Source organism: Rhipicephalus microplus, chromosome X, assembly GCF_043290135.1.
Source record: "Rhipicephalus microplus isolate Deutch F79 chromosome X, USDA_Rmic, whole genome shotgun sequence".
Classification (NCBI taxonomy): Eukaryota; Metazoa; Arthropoda; class Arachnida; order Ixodida; family Ixodidae; genus Rhipicephalus; species Rhipicephalus microplus.
In genome coordinates, this window is record NC_134710.1 from 407,247,614 (window position 1) to 407,265,497 (window position 17,884).

General features: G+C 41.9%; 1 protein-coding gene across 1 annotated transcript in view; it reads left to right on the forward strand.

Moving 5' to 3' along the window:
* Positions 1-17,884, forward strand: part of LOC119160965 (uncharacterized protein C05D11.1) — a 269,272-nt gene that overhangs the window by 16,031 nt on the left and 235,357 nt on the right. Inside the window, exon 5 of the mRNA XM_037413256.2 lies at positions 12,044-12,166. Coding sequence (XP_037269153.2) covers positions 12,044-12,166 — 123 coding nt within the window. The remainder of the gene's footprint in view (positions 1-12,043; positions 12,167-17,884) is intronic.

A 17,884-nucleotide genomic window follows, 5' to 3' on the forward strand; every position in this document is an offset into this window, starting at 1 on the left:
GATTACTGATACCCCCCACATCGCCGCACTTTTTGGAGGTCACGTGTACAACGCCGGGGGCTCGATCACCATCACCACCATCAGAGAAAAAGAAAGAAACGCCATTTTGCAAGCGGTGTGCGTATGTTGTGGTCGTGTATTGAACTTTGGTTCCACCATGGGGAAGTACGCGAGCTACACGGCTGGGTTTAAACTGAAGGCAGTGCAGTACGCGCTGGAGCACGGCAACCGGGCTGCAAGCAGGCATTTCGGCGTTGGAGAAACCAGTATTCGGTACTGGAGGGACCAAGACGAAAAACTTAAGGCGACGAAGAAGACACGACGGGCTTTCCGCGGTGCCAAGACCGGCAGGTATTTTTAAACGTAAGACGCTCCCAAAGGCGAAATTCCCTCAAGGCATCTACGTCAGAGTCCAGGAAAAAGGCTGGATGAGCGCGGAACTCACTGTGGATTGGGTGAAAACAGTCTGGGGTCGGCGGCCGGGTGGTCTGTTGTTGCCGTCCATGCTTGTCCTGGACAGTTTTCGTGGGCACCTATTTGACCGCGTACGAGATGAGCTAAAGGAGCTGCGCACAGATCTGGCAGTGATTCCGGGCGGCCTCACATCGATACTGCAGCCTTTGGACGTGTCCTTGAATAAACCTTTCAAGGACAATGTTCGAAGGCTGTACACCACCTGGATGGCTGGAGGACAACATCAGCTGACTCCATGTGGTAAGATTAAGAGGCCGCCTGTGGAAATGCTGTGCGCTTGGATCGTGGAAGCGTGGCAGGCGATCTCCGACGAAGTCGTCAGGAAAAGCTTCAAGAAGACTGGTATCTCGAACGCACTGGATGCGAGTGAGGATGACATGTTGTGGGGTGCGGATGATTCGGACACCGAAAACGAATCCCCGCTCGGCGAGGATGAATGTGTGATCTCCGACTCGGACTCCGAATAGGGAAAAGGAGGAACAGCTACGACTTTTGTGTAAATAAATTTTACGTGTGTGTGTGCAGTTGACGGCTATCGCTTGTTCATTAAAAGGTACGTAGGTATGTTTGTTTTATGCTGAATTAATTGGTAAACGATAAAGTCGCCTTTTACTTGACAAGTGTGCAGATTTAAAGCGCGAGAACCGAGTTGAAAAAATTTTCGAAAATTTTACCCCGCGTAATTGGCGCACCCCTAACTTCGAGCCGGATTTTTTGAAAAAAAAAGTGCGCCTATTATGCGAGTAAATACGGTATTTATGTACATGATTTGGTGCTACCAAACTGTTGATGAAAACACTTTACACGTAAAAGGCAAAGATTTTGAGCCTCTCCTCCTTTTTCAACTTCTGTGAAAGCCTAACTCGACTTCTGTGAAAGCCTAACTGATGTGGCAGACAAGGGTGTGCTTCCTTCTTTCAGTCAGGAGTTCCAAATCTACCTCACAAACGTCTGTAAATAAGAACCTCTGAAATTCGGGATGCTAAAAATTTTCGGGGTCCGATTTTTCGGACTTCTTGCCTAAATTTCAGGGTCAGAATAGAAATAATTGAGTCCCCGCTTCTTCCTCATTTATCATCTTCATATTGGAATCAGTAGTTTCTTTAGTCGATATGTCTACGACTGAGCAGAGCCTGAAAGACAGCTTTGCAGCACTATGAGTGTGATGGTGTGAAGCAATTGAAAAATCCGAAGGGCCAATTTTTATGTTGGAGCAGGGTTGCCACTGGTGGCTACTTTTTGCCAAATTGGTGAATTTAAAAGGCCTGTGGCAACCTAAAATTGTGATTGGCGACATGGCATATTTCTGGCGATTTTCCGCTTAAGTTTCAGCAAGTTATGCGTTCTATACTCAGTGTCATCAAAACGAATTGGCAACAGCAATTTTTCTATTTCTCTTAGTTTTAAACGCACCTGTAGAAGGCCCACTTCATGCGCGACTCAGTACGTCTGTCCTGTTTTATGTTTGTATCTCCTCAATTCACCTAGATTCTGGAGGCACTGGTGCGTCCGCGAGCAACCTCCCAGCAAAATTTAGGCAGCGGACAGCTTGGCATGTCGTAAGGTAATGTAAGTTTTTTTATGTGTTTCGAGAGCTTCAAGCTTCTTTAAAGTTTTGATTTTGAAGGGACTAGCTGGCAGTTAGACCGCGTGTTCCGAGCACAGCTCCAACTCTCCTGAATAGTTCTTGGAATTTCTTGAGGGCTGTGGTACCCCCTAATTTGGTATGTAGAGTTTGAATTTGTTATTACCATACTTTTTGGGCTTGCCAAGAAGTCGGCTTTTTTGGGTAGCTTTCAGAAATGGCAGTGAGGCGAATGTATAGCGTAAGCATCACCGCACAGAAAGCATAGTGCGGGCATTGCGATGGTTACGCAGAACTTTTGAATTTATTTCCGTTGGTTTGTATTTATGTTTGAATATGGGATACATGATTGCATGGCACTCAATTCTCTTAGTCTGCAGGAAAGCTACACACGCCGTCCCTTTCTTATGGCAGCGACTGCTTCACCCTGTACTCTCTGCAATTAAAACCATCACAAACTTTTGTTATAAGGTGCTAGCATTCAGGGACACCGCTGGTGAATGCGTGGCCTTTCTCAGTGCTTTCATGGCGAAGCGGGTGCTGCGACTGGCATGGAAAAACCTCAGAATTTAGAAGTTATGGACACTATACTGTACTCCACGAGGCTATACATAATTAGCAATATTTATTACTAGGAACGCCGTACATACGTACAGTGGCGACTCTTTAGGCGAAATTTGAAAAAAAAAAAAGGCTACTTTTGGCGACGTTTTACGCATGTTTTGGCGAATTTGAAGTCAGTGTTGGAATCGGTCTTTTCTTGAGTTCATACATTTGCCACTGTAGTTAAACTTGAAAGGTGAAGGAAATGAACTATTATTGTTAGTAGCGCCTGTTGGTGTATGCCTATCTCCTCTTGTCCATGTCTTTTTGTACGCGCAACTCGTCGAAGTAGGACCAAACAACCCACATTGCCACCTGCAGCTTTGCTGTGATACAATAATGTGATGGGGTGAAGCATATTGAAAATTTTAAAAGGGCGTTGTCAAGGTGAACGTTGACCGTCTTTGTCTTTGGGAAGTTCGAAAGATCGAATAGTACAATTATAGTGCAAATCAAATCAAATAGCAGACACTATTTAAAATATTCGACATTTCGAGTATTTACGCACTTCTATTAGAAAGAAATCTGGAACTAGTGCTTATGGGAACTCCGAGCACCAATTGTCAGCGAGCTTGTGATGCACTACTACTAGCTGTGCACGAGTGCCTAAACTTCATTTCTTTGGTATCAAACGATTTTGGGTTGCATGACTTGATCATATCGAGCAAAATGTTTCCTCATGCATTTAACCTCGGTATTGCAAACTGTGCAAAATCTGCAGTTTTTTTTTTTTTTTCGTTGTAGCAGAGCAACGTAAAATTTAAGTTGCACACCAAGTGCTGGAAGTTTTTGAATGAAATGGTAATACAAACAGAAAGCAATTTCAGGTGTGTTAACAAAATAGAATTTTATTGAACATTAGATCTGGTGATCATGCCGAAATGACCATGTTAATGCCCAAGGAAATGCTGTGGTGATGCGGGACCGTCGAGTGACTATCCAAGAAATTGCAGAAAATGTGGGCATCAGCGCTTTTTCTGCATATTTCATTATGACCGAAGATTGGGAATGAAGAGAGTTGTGGCAACATACGTGCCGAAACTGCTCACGGTGAAGCAAAAGCAACTTCGTGTTGAAGTCTCACAGGACATGCTGAATTTCATAAGCAGTGACCCTAACTTCATGAACACCATTATCACTGGTGATGAGTCTTGAGTATTTGGAAACGACTTGGAAACCAAATCTCAGTCACAGTGGAAGCATTCTACACCACCAAATCCAAAAAAGGCCCATCAAGTGTGCAGCAATGGCAAAGTGATGTTGAGTGCTTTATTGACTCCCGCAATGTGGTACACCACGAGCACGCACCACAGGGCCAAACACTCGCCCAATAGTACTACAGGGATGTCTTCCATGTGAAGCTGTACGGCGCAAGAGACATGAGTTGTGGTGAACAGGAAACTGACGCATCCATCATAACAATGCTCCTGCACATTCCTCACACTTGGTTCAGACTTTCTTGGCGAAAAGTCATACTTCCATAGTTCAACAGGCTCCTTACTCTTCTGATATGGCTCCCTGCGACTTCTGGCTGTTTCTCAAACTCAAGAGGACATTCAAAGGAAAGCGATTTCAGACAAGGGAGAACATTATGGCTGCAATGACAGCTGAGCTAAACTCCATTCCGAAAAAGGCCTTCTCAGAATGCTTCCAACAATGGCAGCACCCCTGGGAGAACTGAGCTAAACTCCATTCGGAAAGAGGCCTTCTCAAAATGCTTCCAACAATGGCAGCACTGCAGGCAGAAATGTGTGGAGTCCCAAGGGGACTACTGTGAGGGAGGGATTAGGTTTCCAACGCTCTAATCATGCCAGTTCTTTTTCTTCCACCAAAGGTTAGATACTTCTTTAACAGACTGCGTATAAGGCATGCATATATGTGATGATTTCACATTCCGTTTCCTGCACTTAGATTGGTCCCATCACATTAATAAAATTCATGCCAACATATCAAGGTCCCTCGCTGTACTCCACATGCTTAGAGACCTTGTTCCAAAATCTTTAAAGTGGCAGCTATATTGCACCCTAATTCATTCACACCTTCACTACTGCATAAAGATTTGGGGGTCTACATCTAAATCTAATCTTGTTAGGCTAATAAGATTGCAAAAGAGAGCAATACGATATGTAGAAAACCTATCATACAACGATCACACAGGTTCATACTTTTTAGAACACGGTGTTCTAAAGGTGAGTCAACTATATGAGTTTCATTTACTCTGTTATGTTTTTTACAAAATTAAGCTTAATGCTTCTAGATATATTGAACTGCAATCTAGTAGCTATGTGCCTTATGAATTAAGATACGACCATTAGAGAATTCCACTTGTCCGAACCACCTATGGAACGCAAGATTTAATTCCCAGTGTTCTCAACAAACATACTCATGTTGTAGAAATCGCGCAGCAATCTTTGTCTCTGAAATCTTTCAAAAGATGTATCAACGCTTACCTTCTATACTGTCCTCAAGATTGATAAGTTCTATATATAGCAGTCATATGTTTCTCTGGTTTCGTTATTTGTAGTGTTATGAATCTTTTTTATTACTGTACAAGTATGTACTCCATTTACTCTGTACAAAAACAATGTTACGCATGCATTATTAGTGTGTTTTATTGTATTTCTTTTTATATTGTATGCTCTGAGTGGTGCTTTCGGGTACTTGGGTCCCGTCAGGCAGAGGATATCTGCCTTTTGCCCTTGTATCCGAGACATACATTTGTCTGAAATAAAGACAACAACAACAACAGCTGAAAGACGTCACTGTGTTATTTAACAGCGCTCTTGTATAAAATATCACTTGTGTTTAAGGGGAGCCCTGCCGCGGTGGTCTAGTGGCTAAAGTACTCGGCTGCTGACCCGCAGGTCGCGGGATCGAATCCCGGCTGTGGCGGCTGCATTTCTGATGGCGGCGAAAATGTTGTAGGCTCGTGTGCTCAGATTTGGGTGCAGGTTAAAGAACTCCAGGTGGTCAAAATTTCCGGAGCCCTCCACTATGGCGTCTCTCATAATCATATAGTGGTTTTGGGACGTTAAACCCCACATATCAATCAATCGTGTTTAAGGGGAGATGCGAGTCGAAAAGTGTGAGTTTTTTCAAAAATTACATATTTTCATTTTTATTTGCTTTCACAAGTTTAGTTTCTCTAAATTCACGACAAAAAAACACCTGAAAATTCATATGAGACTCGAAGTAAGTTAAGATCGCCTTTAAAGAGCACAAGGTGGTTATTAAAAAGTCAAGGGAGGGACATGGCAATGGGAATTGTAAATTTTGTCAAAATGTTCAGTTTTTCAATTAATTTTTTTTGTGGTCCCAAGACCATGTTTTAAATCATAGTGTGATTTTAGATCAAATGAAGTAGTAGAAGTAGAGAAACAAGCATTTTACTGGTGGGCTGTCGTCAAAAGAAAGCTATGGGAAAATTGGGCACAGCAAAATGCAAATTTACAGCTTTACCTTGGCAAAGGGCCATCATATTGGCATTATCATAAAGAGGACAGATTTGAACTCAAGATAGCCACAAAGATGCATTTCTACAATGAAAAATAAAGCCAGCTTCCTTCAGAGTTCCGTTTTTATCAGCTTCTAGCTCCAATTTTTTTTTGAGTTCCATTTTCTCAGGTTTCATTTTTTGAGCAGTTGCTGTCAGTCATCCCTGAGCCATTTCACAACAAATTAAGCTGTAGCCATTCCGTTTCCTGCACTTAAATTCTGAGACATTGGTGAGTGCCGTAAAGCTGTCCATATTTGTGTGCACATCATACAGACTTTTGTAATCGGCTTTTTGTAAAAGTTGTTGGCAAGACAATATGTCCAGGACACTTGAGAAAAAAATTGTGTACTTACTTAAATATTAAAAATAAATCAATAGCATTACGGCTCAAAATGGACCCTTGTAAATATCCTTATGCAAAAGTTTTGATGAACTTGTGTCTAATTAGCTAATTATTTTTGGGGTGACAATGAGAGTCATCAAGTGTTGTAACATAAAAGTTATATTAGATAGCTCAAAACTGATTTCAGTTATGATATTAGCACAACAAATGACATCTGCAAGCCAAATTTCATCCCTTCAGCTTCCTAAATAACAAAAATAATTTTCATTGCCACGTCCCCCCTTAAAGGAGCTCATTGTCTAGAGTCCCTGGAAATTGTTACCTGGCTACTTGCGATTAACTTTTACCTGAAGTGTTCACTAAAGGCACATGCTCAAGATAGCCATGATTGCCAAGCTCTCATGATAGTAGAAAAAAATCTGAAAAACGTATCTTTTCCGCATTGATAAGCTTATACGTTTAAAAAGCATTTCCGATGGAGGCGGAAATGTTGTAGGCCCGTGTACTCGGATTTGGGTGCACGTTAAAGAACCCCAGGTGGTCAAAATTTCCGGAGCCCTCTACTACGGCGTCTCTCATAATCAAATAGTGGTTTTGGGACGTTAAACCCCACATATCAATCAATCAATACATTTATAAAGCTTCTTTCTCAAAATTCATTTTTGGGTCACTTCCTGAGTTACAACATCTTGTTCTTGGTTTTTCTAATACCCTCACTGGTATAAAATTTTGCACCCATAATCGTGAACATGCAAATGGTACAAGTATCTCCTTTAAAACTTGATGTCACCTGTATAGTTATTACGAACCTAAAGTAAACAATAAGTGTAGGCTGAGGATTTTAAGAATTCTCATATCACAGGTTTTCTGGTCCATTAAAATGTCTTATATGCTCTTTCTTTAAATGTATGTGCATTCTACAGCTAATGTAGAACAATATGAGCCCTTAATGGCTGAGAACCATAAATGTCTCGTGGCATAAGGAGTTTGTCCGAAAACCAACTATACATTTTACATGGTCGTGGCATAAAACTAAAACTGTGCAACTTACTATAAAACCCGTTACATATCTGAAATCAGCATAAATGGTCATATATACGGCGAGAATTCTATTGTCCTAAGGTGCAGATTAATACAACTTTTTTTTTTTTCGGAATATCATTTCTCCTTAGTGGCTCAGAACCATAAAAGTTTACTGGCACAAAAAGTTTGTCCAAAACGAACTACATTTTACACATTGTCATGGCACAAAAAAAAAAGAACTGTGCAACTTACTATAAAACTAATTAGTAATTACATACTTGAAATCAGTGTAAAATATATATATATATATATATATATATATATATATATATATATATATGTACATACATATAGCAAGAAAACTTTGTTACCCTAAGGTACAGAATAACGAATTTTTTTTTCAAATCTCATCTCCCCTTAAGTGAAAGGTGAATTTAAGGTGGGAGGCTATCATCAGATACCAACTTTTTTTGTTTATTGAGATATTTTGATGAAATTTTCAGGATAGACTAATAGCAAAATCATTAGAACTACTAATAAATTTCATCAAGTTATGTCCACTGGTTCTCTAGATAAAGCATATGTCAGAATAGTGCTCATGGTTCTTTTATTCCAGGCCTGGAGGACTTTCGAAACATCCCCGCCGCAGTGGTCTAGTGGCTGCTGACCCCCAGGTCGCGGGATTGCATTGACCCGCAGGTCGCGGGACTGTGGTTACAGCATTTCCGATTGAGGTGGAAATGCTGTAGGCCTGTGTGCTCAGATTTGGGCGCACATTAAAGAACTTCAGGTGTTCAAAATTTTCGGAGCCCTCCACTACGGCGTCTCTCATAATCATATGGTGGTTTTCGGACGTTACACCCCCACATATCATCAACTTTCAAAAGATGCTTGAACTGTGAAATGGACAATGATGACTCTCAGATTGATACCTCAGGGGGTAACAGAGCTCTTTTTTTTTATTTCTTACTGAAAAGCTTTAGCAGACCATCAAATTTGGTGTTGATGATTCGGGTATTAATCAAGTGTTGATTAGGTATCATAAATAACAGATACACTTTATTAAAAAAATAGGCTTGTCTCCCCCTCAGAAATTTATTTATGTACATAACAAAAAAAAAATCTATGAAAATAGAATAAGTGGTTTTCCAGATATGGTTAGAACAAGCAGCCTTACTAGCCAAAAAAGTCATTTTGAAAAAACGACATTTGAAATTTTTGGGCACATGCAAATTTAAAACAACCCTGCAGCATAACTGGAGGTCTCCTTTGGCACCTTTTCTTTGCCGCCTTTCCGTCTTCTCGAAGGATCTCTTTTTAGCCTTTTTAAAACGCAGTCAATCTTTCTCGCCTACCCGTTGAATGGCCTGGCCTGGTCACGCTGTATTGCCTGAAATTTCCACTCCGTAGCTGGCATAGTGCCGAGTTCTCCTTGAACAGCAGTGCGTTGTTGATCCACCGCTTCTTTCTCTTCGTACGTCGGAAAACGTGTTCGCAAGTGCACAGTTGACGACCCGTTCGCACTCTTGGAGGATGTAGAAGCCCCTGTCGATGAATGCGAGACACCAGGTGCACTTGCAATGTCGAATTTTTGCACCAGTTGAGCAGGAGTCTCGTGTCTAGGCGGCTTGATGCAACCACACTTTTGTGTAGATGAAGAAGCTGCTCCACGTGTACTGTCGGTGCAATCATCATCGGCGCACGTGTGAGCAGAGAGCCTCATCATGCGGACAACCTTCATAGATCACTTTCTTGCACCGAACACTTGTTGAGTCTTCGTTTTCGTTGGACGCATCGTGAGCGAATGCAACAACGATCTTGTAAATACAGTTGAAAATTGTCTCGTGAAAACGTTTGAAAATTGTTTCGTAAATATGTTTGAAACGCGGAGAGTATGCGATCGGCTGCAACGATGGACGATAGCGGGTGGAACACTAAGAAAATGCTGAGGACGAAAGAGCATCAGACGACAGAGAGCCGCATTATGTGTAACAGTACTACGTCGTTGCGTGCAGCAGTCAATCACAGTCGTAGGATCTCTCTCGTCCTTGAGGAGCGCGCTCATCGTTCACGCCCGGAGGCGCGCCTCTGCCGCGGGAAACTTCAAAGCTCCCGTAAGTCTTCCAATCATGAGCAGTTTTCTCGTCTCCTGCGCTGCTGCCGTCGGCGCTGGTGGCAGGAAGAGAAAGTGCAAGAATTCACGAACAAAACGGCAAAGCTCTGTCAAGCGGTCGAGAAACTGCGATCGCACAAAGTTGGGGCCAATTTGAGCGCTCCCGTGTCACTTGAAGTCTGCGGCAGCTTCTTGTAAACTTTATTTCAAACAGTTTCGCGATGAGTTGGACGTTGATATTTACAGAAAAGGTAGTTTATGACACGTACTGCCCGAATATGTGGCTTCCCAAAAATAGACTTTTTCGCTATCTTTTCGTTTTCAAAGGTCGCGTGCCCCCTTAATTCAGGTGAATGACACCAGCAACGCAGTTTTGAATCATTTGCATCGCCCTGGTTCATCACCATGTTAATTCCAACTATTTCAATATAGCTTCATTTCTAGTTTTTACATATGGCAGACAAATTTAGGTGCGTTACGAGTCTCATACAGGCGACACATGCACTGACGTGAGCTGCATATATTGCAACAAGGTACTGTTCACGGCCCATACGCAGCAGCCACTGGAGCCTGTGGCATATAGTGCATTTCGATTTTGGCACCGCAAAGAATGCTTTATTGTTTTTGGTGCGATTGTGACAGTTCAGTGTGCAACACCCTTTCTCACTGAAAGAGCTGTGGCTGCATTGTGTGACACTGGTTCAGCGAATCACCAGAGAACACGCTTGGGATCGCACATTTTTCGACCAATGGCATCAACAAAGCAGCTAGGAAAAGAAAGTATCAGCAAAGCTGATGTCAATTGTACTTGACCAATCAGAATACATGAAGTGTTAGCATAACCTGCAAAGTGTTCACTTCTCTACAGAGCAGTCAGTCGAATCACTCTTTTCCTCTATTTTTTCCAGCACCTGTTTGCCAACGCAGTGCTTGGTGAATAGAAGTGCTGGAATCACTGAAGGTAGAGGGCATTCACTTGATCCACAGAATGTATTGTGGAGTACCGTGGCTCTGTATTACAACTTCATAATAACTGTTGGGTGTGGTGTAGTGGGTGAAGAAAAAAAAAAAGTAAAACTGGTGAAAAATCGAGAGTGCAATTCTTATACAAGTATATGTGGTAAGGGGATGGCTATTGCATAGTTTGCAACAAACGTTTCGGTTATTTAAAAATAGTTTTTAGGACAGTTGACACATGCGGCGCGCTGCTTGAACACTAAAAAAGACACGAACCCACGGGTAGAACAAAACATGAGCCCTTGTTGTGCTCGAGTTGTGTTCTACTCACGATTTTTCGTGTGTTTTTCTGTGTGCTGAAACAGCGCATCGCAAGTGTCAATTATGGACAACTAACTAGTCCCTACTCTGGCCCTTGTAGCTGTTTTTAGGTGCTGAAAGTTTCTCTTTGAGTTGTGTTGTATGTGGGATTGGCGGCAATATGGCGTGAGCTATCAGTGAGTGATCTGACTTTTTTTAAACTGCATCTTTGAGGGGGCAGACTGGTTTTTAGGACTAAAAAGTGACAAAAAAATTAATTTTTTAAAATTGACATATTTGGCTTCTGCTAGTATTTTTCTATCTCTGCAATTTTTCACACACCAGGAAGTGGTAATCTTTTTGTAATGTCATTCTAAGTGTCAAGATTCTTGGTGCTCTTAACGTCCAGAACCTGTAAAAAAAGTGGGGAACGGACTTTGAGGCTTCTTTAGAACTTGCCAGCACCTCTTTAGAAGCTCTGCTACAAATGTATGAGCACCTTTATGAGGATTTCAAAACATGCACACCATGATTGTTGCTTTTTGAAGAAGCTGTGTGTTTTCAGTTTTTTCCATTTTTCTCAAATAAGCGAATTTGCAACTGTTTAGTTTTGAGGCCTCAATATCTCTGCAGCTAGGACAGGTATAACAATAATTCTTCTTGCAATGGAAACCTATATGTGTGTAGAATGCAAGTATGGGAGCAGAATTTAGAGTGCAAGCCTTTTTAATTAATTACTCATCAAAATTGTAACACAATTTCTACTGCTTTTGAACATGGCTAGTTCATTTGGCTGTAAAATAACCAAAAAAGGCCTAAAAACAGAAAAGTCTTGCTTAATTTGAATCTATAGTCATTAGTCTATGTTGGCATATCCTAAATATCACTTCTAATTGAGCACTTGTTTTGCTATGGCAGCCTTAAACAATAGGGAGGGAACTTAAGTTATCGCAGGAACAAAATAAGTTACAGGAAAACTAATTAAATATTTGAAATCAGCAGAAAAAACTGTATAATCCTGTGCAGTTTGATAAAGATCACTGAAGAAATAAACAAAAAAATGTCTAAGACCAGTCTGCCCCCTTAAAGGAACAAATAGAGTTTAGCATCGTCTCTCTAATTGCCGCATGTTATTTTCCTGATGCACAGGTCAGAGCATACCACAAGAGCTTCTACCGTCCTGAGAATCTGTGTGTGATTGTAGCTGGCAGCATATCGCCCAAAGAAGTACTCAAGGCTCTGGAGCCAATTGAAAAGAAGATCATTGCCAAGGTAAGCTACCTGCCAAGACTCCATCTCACAACTACCTTGCAGCCCTGCCGAAGCTATAAGGAGTACACAGGCAGTGTTCTTGAGCAGCATATTTTATAGTCCTGGCATAAATAATTCATTATCAATGACCAAAGAGCTGTGGCTGTGCTTCTTTTCTTGTATGACACGTTACAACGAAGCATTTTGTGTTAAGCTCTTCACGCATGCATTTCACATTTTCTGAATTATTGCATAGCTTATACCGGTGTCACACGGGCACTTTTAATCGCGATCAATGTTGATGCGGACTAACCACAATCCGGATTAGGTGCTGCTACACTGTCATATTTAATCACGATAAGGCGTGATTGGGATCAAGTTTATCGCGATCCATTCATCGCGATCTGCGTGAGAGATCGCGATTTTGCTGTTGTCTCCATCTCCTGACCGAGCTTGTTGAAAGCACAAAAAAAAAAAAAAAAACCAGCATAGTTCAATAAAAACACTTTAAAACAGCTAAATGTTTATAAAAAGCAAATTTTAAACTGTTTATATTGGGAAAAATGTCTGAAATATTGCATATTTTAACATTCGTTAGCATGTAGTTACGGGAGAAGCAGACGACCGTTGCCTTCCGCTCTTGCTTCAACCCACACCGCCGAGCTGTTCGAGCAGCTCGAAGCAAACTGAATATGAGTGTCGTAAACCTCTCGACTACATCGCAGCGTACGCGCACTTCGTGGTCAAATGAAGGGACCTCCACATTAATTGACCGCTGGCAGGAAAGACTGGGAGGCTTGAGGCGCCATAAGAGAAACGCTGGTGTATACAACGAGATCCCCACTTCGCTCCGACTGGACGGCTACAAGCGGGGGCCGTCAGAAATCAAAGTGAAGATCAAAAATCTCACACAGCAATACAGGTAAGTGCACAAAATACTTTGTGAAATGGTGTATTTATGAAATTACTTTGTAGTGGCACACAGTTTTTCATGTCCGTGCGTTCTTTGCATGAATAACATTGCTGATAAAGGCCTCTATAGAAATAGTGTACGCTGATTTTTGTGATTGACGTGTTCAGTGCTATTTAGCTTTCTGAGACCCAGCAATGGGAAGTTTGTTGATATAATAAACAAATAGTAACACAGCCCACCAGGGCTTTCATAGCACTTGCCTCCTCCTGAAAAAGTGTTTTCTCGGCTGCTTGTGGGACCCGTGCCGCCATGTAGTGAATATGGTCGAAGTCTGTTTGTTTCCGGTTTCTTGGGAGCACTCGAAATAATGGGACTGAGCACGAACAACTTTTACTGCTACCGCCTAAGAAGTAAATGAGTTTATATTCATTCTTGGATGTCTTAAGTGTATCTAAGCATTAGTTTCTGTTCGTAAAAGGTTCAAGCATGCAAAGAAATCCAAATTTGGGGAAAACATTTTTTTTTATGCAGAGTGAATCTGACAATGTCCAACATAATGGGTGTTGGGTCACAATGACAACAAAAACACGACAGTATGCTCATGTGCTCTCTCGGTACTCTACAGAGAACAGCACTTGTTTTGCTGCAGTTATAATTATTACATATTGGCATCACCTATTTTCACTTGTAGGTTACGATGCCATGGCGCAGAAAATATTACCATTAATAATTATAGTTTGTTTGAAAGCAGTAAATAAAAGTATATATGTAATGCGATATGTCCTCCGCCTCTGACCTCAACTACGGCCTACTTTCGGTTACCCGAAACAGTCTCCTAAGAGTGCCAATATCCAATATAATGGACAACGTGCTGCGGCCAATTAACATTATCATTTGAAAAACTACGTGACACTTCTCACCTTAGCACTAAGAAAAATCACCTTTGAAAGTTTAGCAAAAATATATGACCCTAAATTCTTGGTCTCGGGAGGTTAGAGTACGTGCCTATATGCCCCAGCTCAAGGGACAAAAATCTGGTGAGGCGCACGTACTACAAACCTCTTTATGTAAACTACAGTGTATACGCTAGAATTACGTCCTACTTTTTCATTTTATGCATGCATTTATGCTTTGTGCAGACACTACGTAAAGACGGGACAGACGACTGGCTCAGCATCAGTTAAATAGCCCTATTCCCAAAAAATTCATTCTTTCTTGGGATGCCTCCCGGTAAACGACGCGAGTCTTGTGCAGGAGACAAGCTGCGGAGAGGAAGGCACCACTGTGGAAGAGGTATGTGAAATACTTTTTTTTGTTTACATATTCCATGGCAACAAAAGTGTGCTGATGTAGCCTTCATGCTCGCGAGTTAAAGATTGAAAGGGTGTATACGAGATATTTTCAAATGAACAGAAATAATGTGCGAGACATACAATTTTAGTAGCATTGTTTTTAGAAACATTTTTATTGAGTTTTGACCAGCCAGCGCACGTCATTGCTGTTTTCCTGTTTTTCTTTTTCTTTTTACACAGCTCATCAGCGGTATGGTGTGCAGTGGTCGCCAGAACAATGAACATAGTAGCCCTGAAGTAAGCGAAAGCACGGGAACCTCTTCTGATCCACCGCCCGAAACAGCTGAAGAGGAACCATCGACTGTTCGTTCCACATCCCAGCTACGGCGCGATGCGACTAAAAGGAGGCGTGGCACCGCCTCCTCAGAGTTTGGAAGTGCTTTGCTCGCAGAGCAGAAGCGCATGCGGAAAAGCTTTGAGGCTGCGCGCGCCAAATAAATGAAGCTGAGGGAGCGCCACTTGAAGCTTCAAGTAAAAATGGTTGATGCAATAGGTACATTTTTCGGTACGCTTAACTAACACCCTTGTGTTGATAAATAATAATAAAGAAATAAAGAAAACACCACAATTAAAGTAGGTGATGTCAGTGTCTCCTTAATTCTCTTTCCTTTGTTTGTAGTATTGTACAAGAGCTCTTCTAACTGCCTCTCTACCGACGGCGCTCTCACAAGTGCTGCTTTCTGGTTGTTCAAACTGTGTGTTGCTGGCTTGAACATTGGAGGTCCAGTGTTGCATCATTCCTTTGCCGAACTCCTCGCAGATGTTTTTCAATATGCAACAGGCACGAATTACCGTCGGGGCATTGTGAATTTTGCATTTCATACGCTTCATTGTGTACCTAAACTTCGCCTTCAACTGCCCAAAGGCGTTTTCCACTATTCTTCTGGATTTCGATAATTGGTAATTGAATGCTTTCATCTCCGGGTTAAGGCATGCACGGCGACTAAAAGGCTTGATAAGGTTCGCCATCAAAAGAAAAGCTTAGTCACACAAGATCACCGGAGATCCGGAGTCACACAAGATCACCTGTCCGCAAATGTCTACGACGGGCGTCTGGAGTAATGGGCCTTCAATGAACTGGGCCAAGCCAGACCGCTCGTATACAGAGGCGTCATGGCAGTGACCGGGTGATCCAACATTCACGTACAGGAACCGGTAGCGCTGATTCACTAATGCAAGGAGGATGATGCTGTACCTGCATGTAGTATGAGGGGGCATTTACAGAAAGCACCAAGCCTGTAACGTACGTCAATGACGGAAACGCCGACAGGTTTTTTTTTTTTCTTATCCTCACCCGGGCGGCGTAAGTGCTGAAGCGATCAATATTTCATGCAGGTGCAGAACAAGCTATCAATATACATGTCTCAAGTTTTACCCAGGTGGTCGAAGTTTCCGGAGCCCTCCACTACGGCGTCTCTCATAATCATATAGTGGTTTTGGTACGTTAAACCCCACATATCAATCAATGTCTCAAGTTTTATGACTTGTCAAGCCAGTTTGCTACTACGTTCAACAAAATAAGTTTTGTTTATACACAGATACATTATGTATTTTGTGTTTGCGTCAATATATGTCCATGTGCATGTATATTATAAGTACTTACCACCCTTTGTAGTTGTAGTAGTCGTTTGCAAATTCTTTCGGCGGCGACACTGGAAAGTGGCACCCATCAAGGGCGCCAACCACCTGAGGGAAGTCGCAGACAGCGCTGCATTCCATGATGTCGGTGGCCATGCCGTCTGCTCTTGGCATCTTCAGCCACTGTGGTTCTAGCTCAGTTATAACTGCTTCGCAGATTTCTCTGTATATGGTATTCACAGTGGAGCGCCCGATGCCGAAAAGATTAGCAATAGATCTGTCTTCAGAAGACAAACAAAGCTTGTAAAGTCCCATTGCAACTCTTTTTTCCACCGATATCGCTTGGCGCATCGCAGTCACCTTACGCTGCACAATGGGCCGGCAGGATTCCACGATGTATCGAAATGTTCCACTTGATACGCGAAAACATTGCTTAAAAAAATGTTCCCCAATATTTGGTAGAGTGTCCTCAAACCATCTCACGTTCCGATCGAACTTCCACCTTTCGCATGAACAACTACATTACCAGCCACTGCGGCAGCTGTGCATAAGGTGTTTGCGAGAATGCAGTATCTCTTCATTTCTTGGGTTTCCACTCTTGCAACCTCTATGTCAAGGTCAGTATTGGTTGAGACCATCAAAAAAGATACAATTCTGCACTTTTCTTTGGCACTCATTTTGCAAGTGCAGCAGAAATTCCCCGGCGCTTGACACAAAAAAAAAGAAGACGACAGAAAAGCACGACTGTCAGCATTGGCAAGTGCTAATGGTGCCTGACGTAACGAACAAAAACGAAACAAACTTAAAACTTTTGACAAATTAGACCCCTGTGAACATTTTAAGTACTTCGTAAAAAAAATGAGTTTCATGAACAACTTGTAAATTGCATTGCACCCATTGTACAAGTTTTAGGGCACGCTAACGCCACCTGGTGCATTTCTTGAGGAAACACCGAACCGGATTAGCTTGGGCCGTGTATCAGCGGTCGCAAAGTTGATCGCGACCACAAAAACCAATCAGTTACGCTGATCGTGATTAAAAGTGCCTGTGTGACAACGGTATTACACGATGGTAACCATTATAGCCACCCTAACCACAATGATATACAGCAACATGGCAGCCCACATACAGCCCAGACCGTTCACTTGAACTCATTTGTGCTTTTTACTGGCTCTCTGCTCCCAACAGCAAGAAAACTGAATTTAATCTGTCACCCTTAGACTCGTCTAATGCTGAGGGCAAAGCATCAGGTATCTTTCATCGTTGTTATTTAGATCACACATTTCTTTTGATGCTGCAAGGACTACCCAAATGTTGCAAAGCTGTAAAGGTGGTTTGATTTCAACTGAGCAGATGGCGCCACATTAGTACCGTTGATGCGTTGATGATGTGAAACATCCTGAATGCCTATATTGTTTACTGTGCCAATAATTTGCTGTTCCACTCAAGAACAGTACGTTGAATGAATCTCCGAAGGGCTATGTGTCTTCTATCCAGTATTTTTAGAAAGAAGCAAGATTAGTAGCACTAAATGAGCTTGCTATTGAAAAACGAACAAAGAAAAAAAAAACAAGGTGGTAGTATACATGCTGTTATAAAAGGAACTGTGTTCCTCAGACGCCAGCGAATGCATCCTGTATAAGTGGGCGTTGGAACATAAAAAAAAAGCGGTGAGGTGGCGTTCTAGAAGTTTTTGTTTTTATATGAACTACATGGAGCTAATACAGTTGAATCCTGTGACAATGAAATTGATGGGGCAGGCAAAAAAATTTGTCGCGATTTGAGGAAAAAAAAAAAAAAAGAGAACACATACGAGTCGTGCAACTTACGAAAAAAATCAAGCTTTTATGCCAAGGATCGGTCAGTTTAGGCTGTTTTTGCTTCTTGCCAAGCATT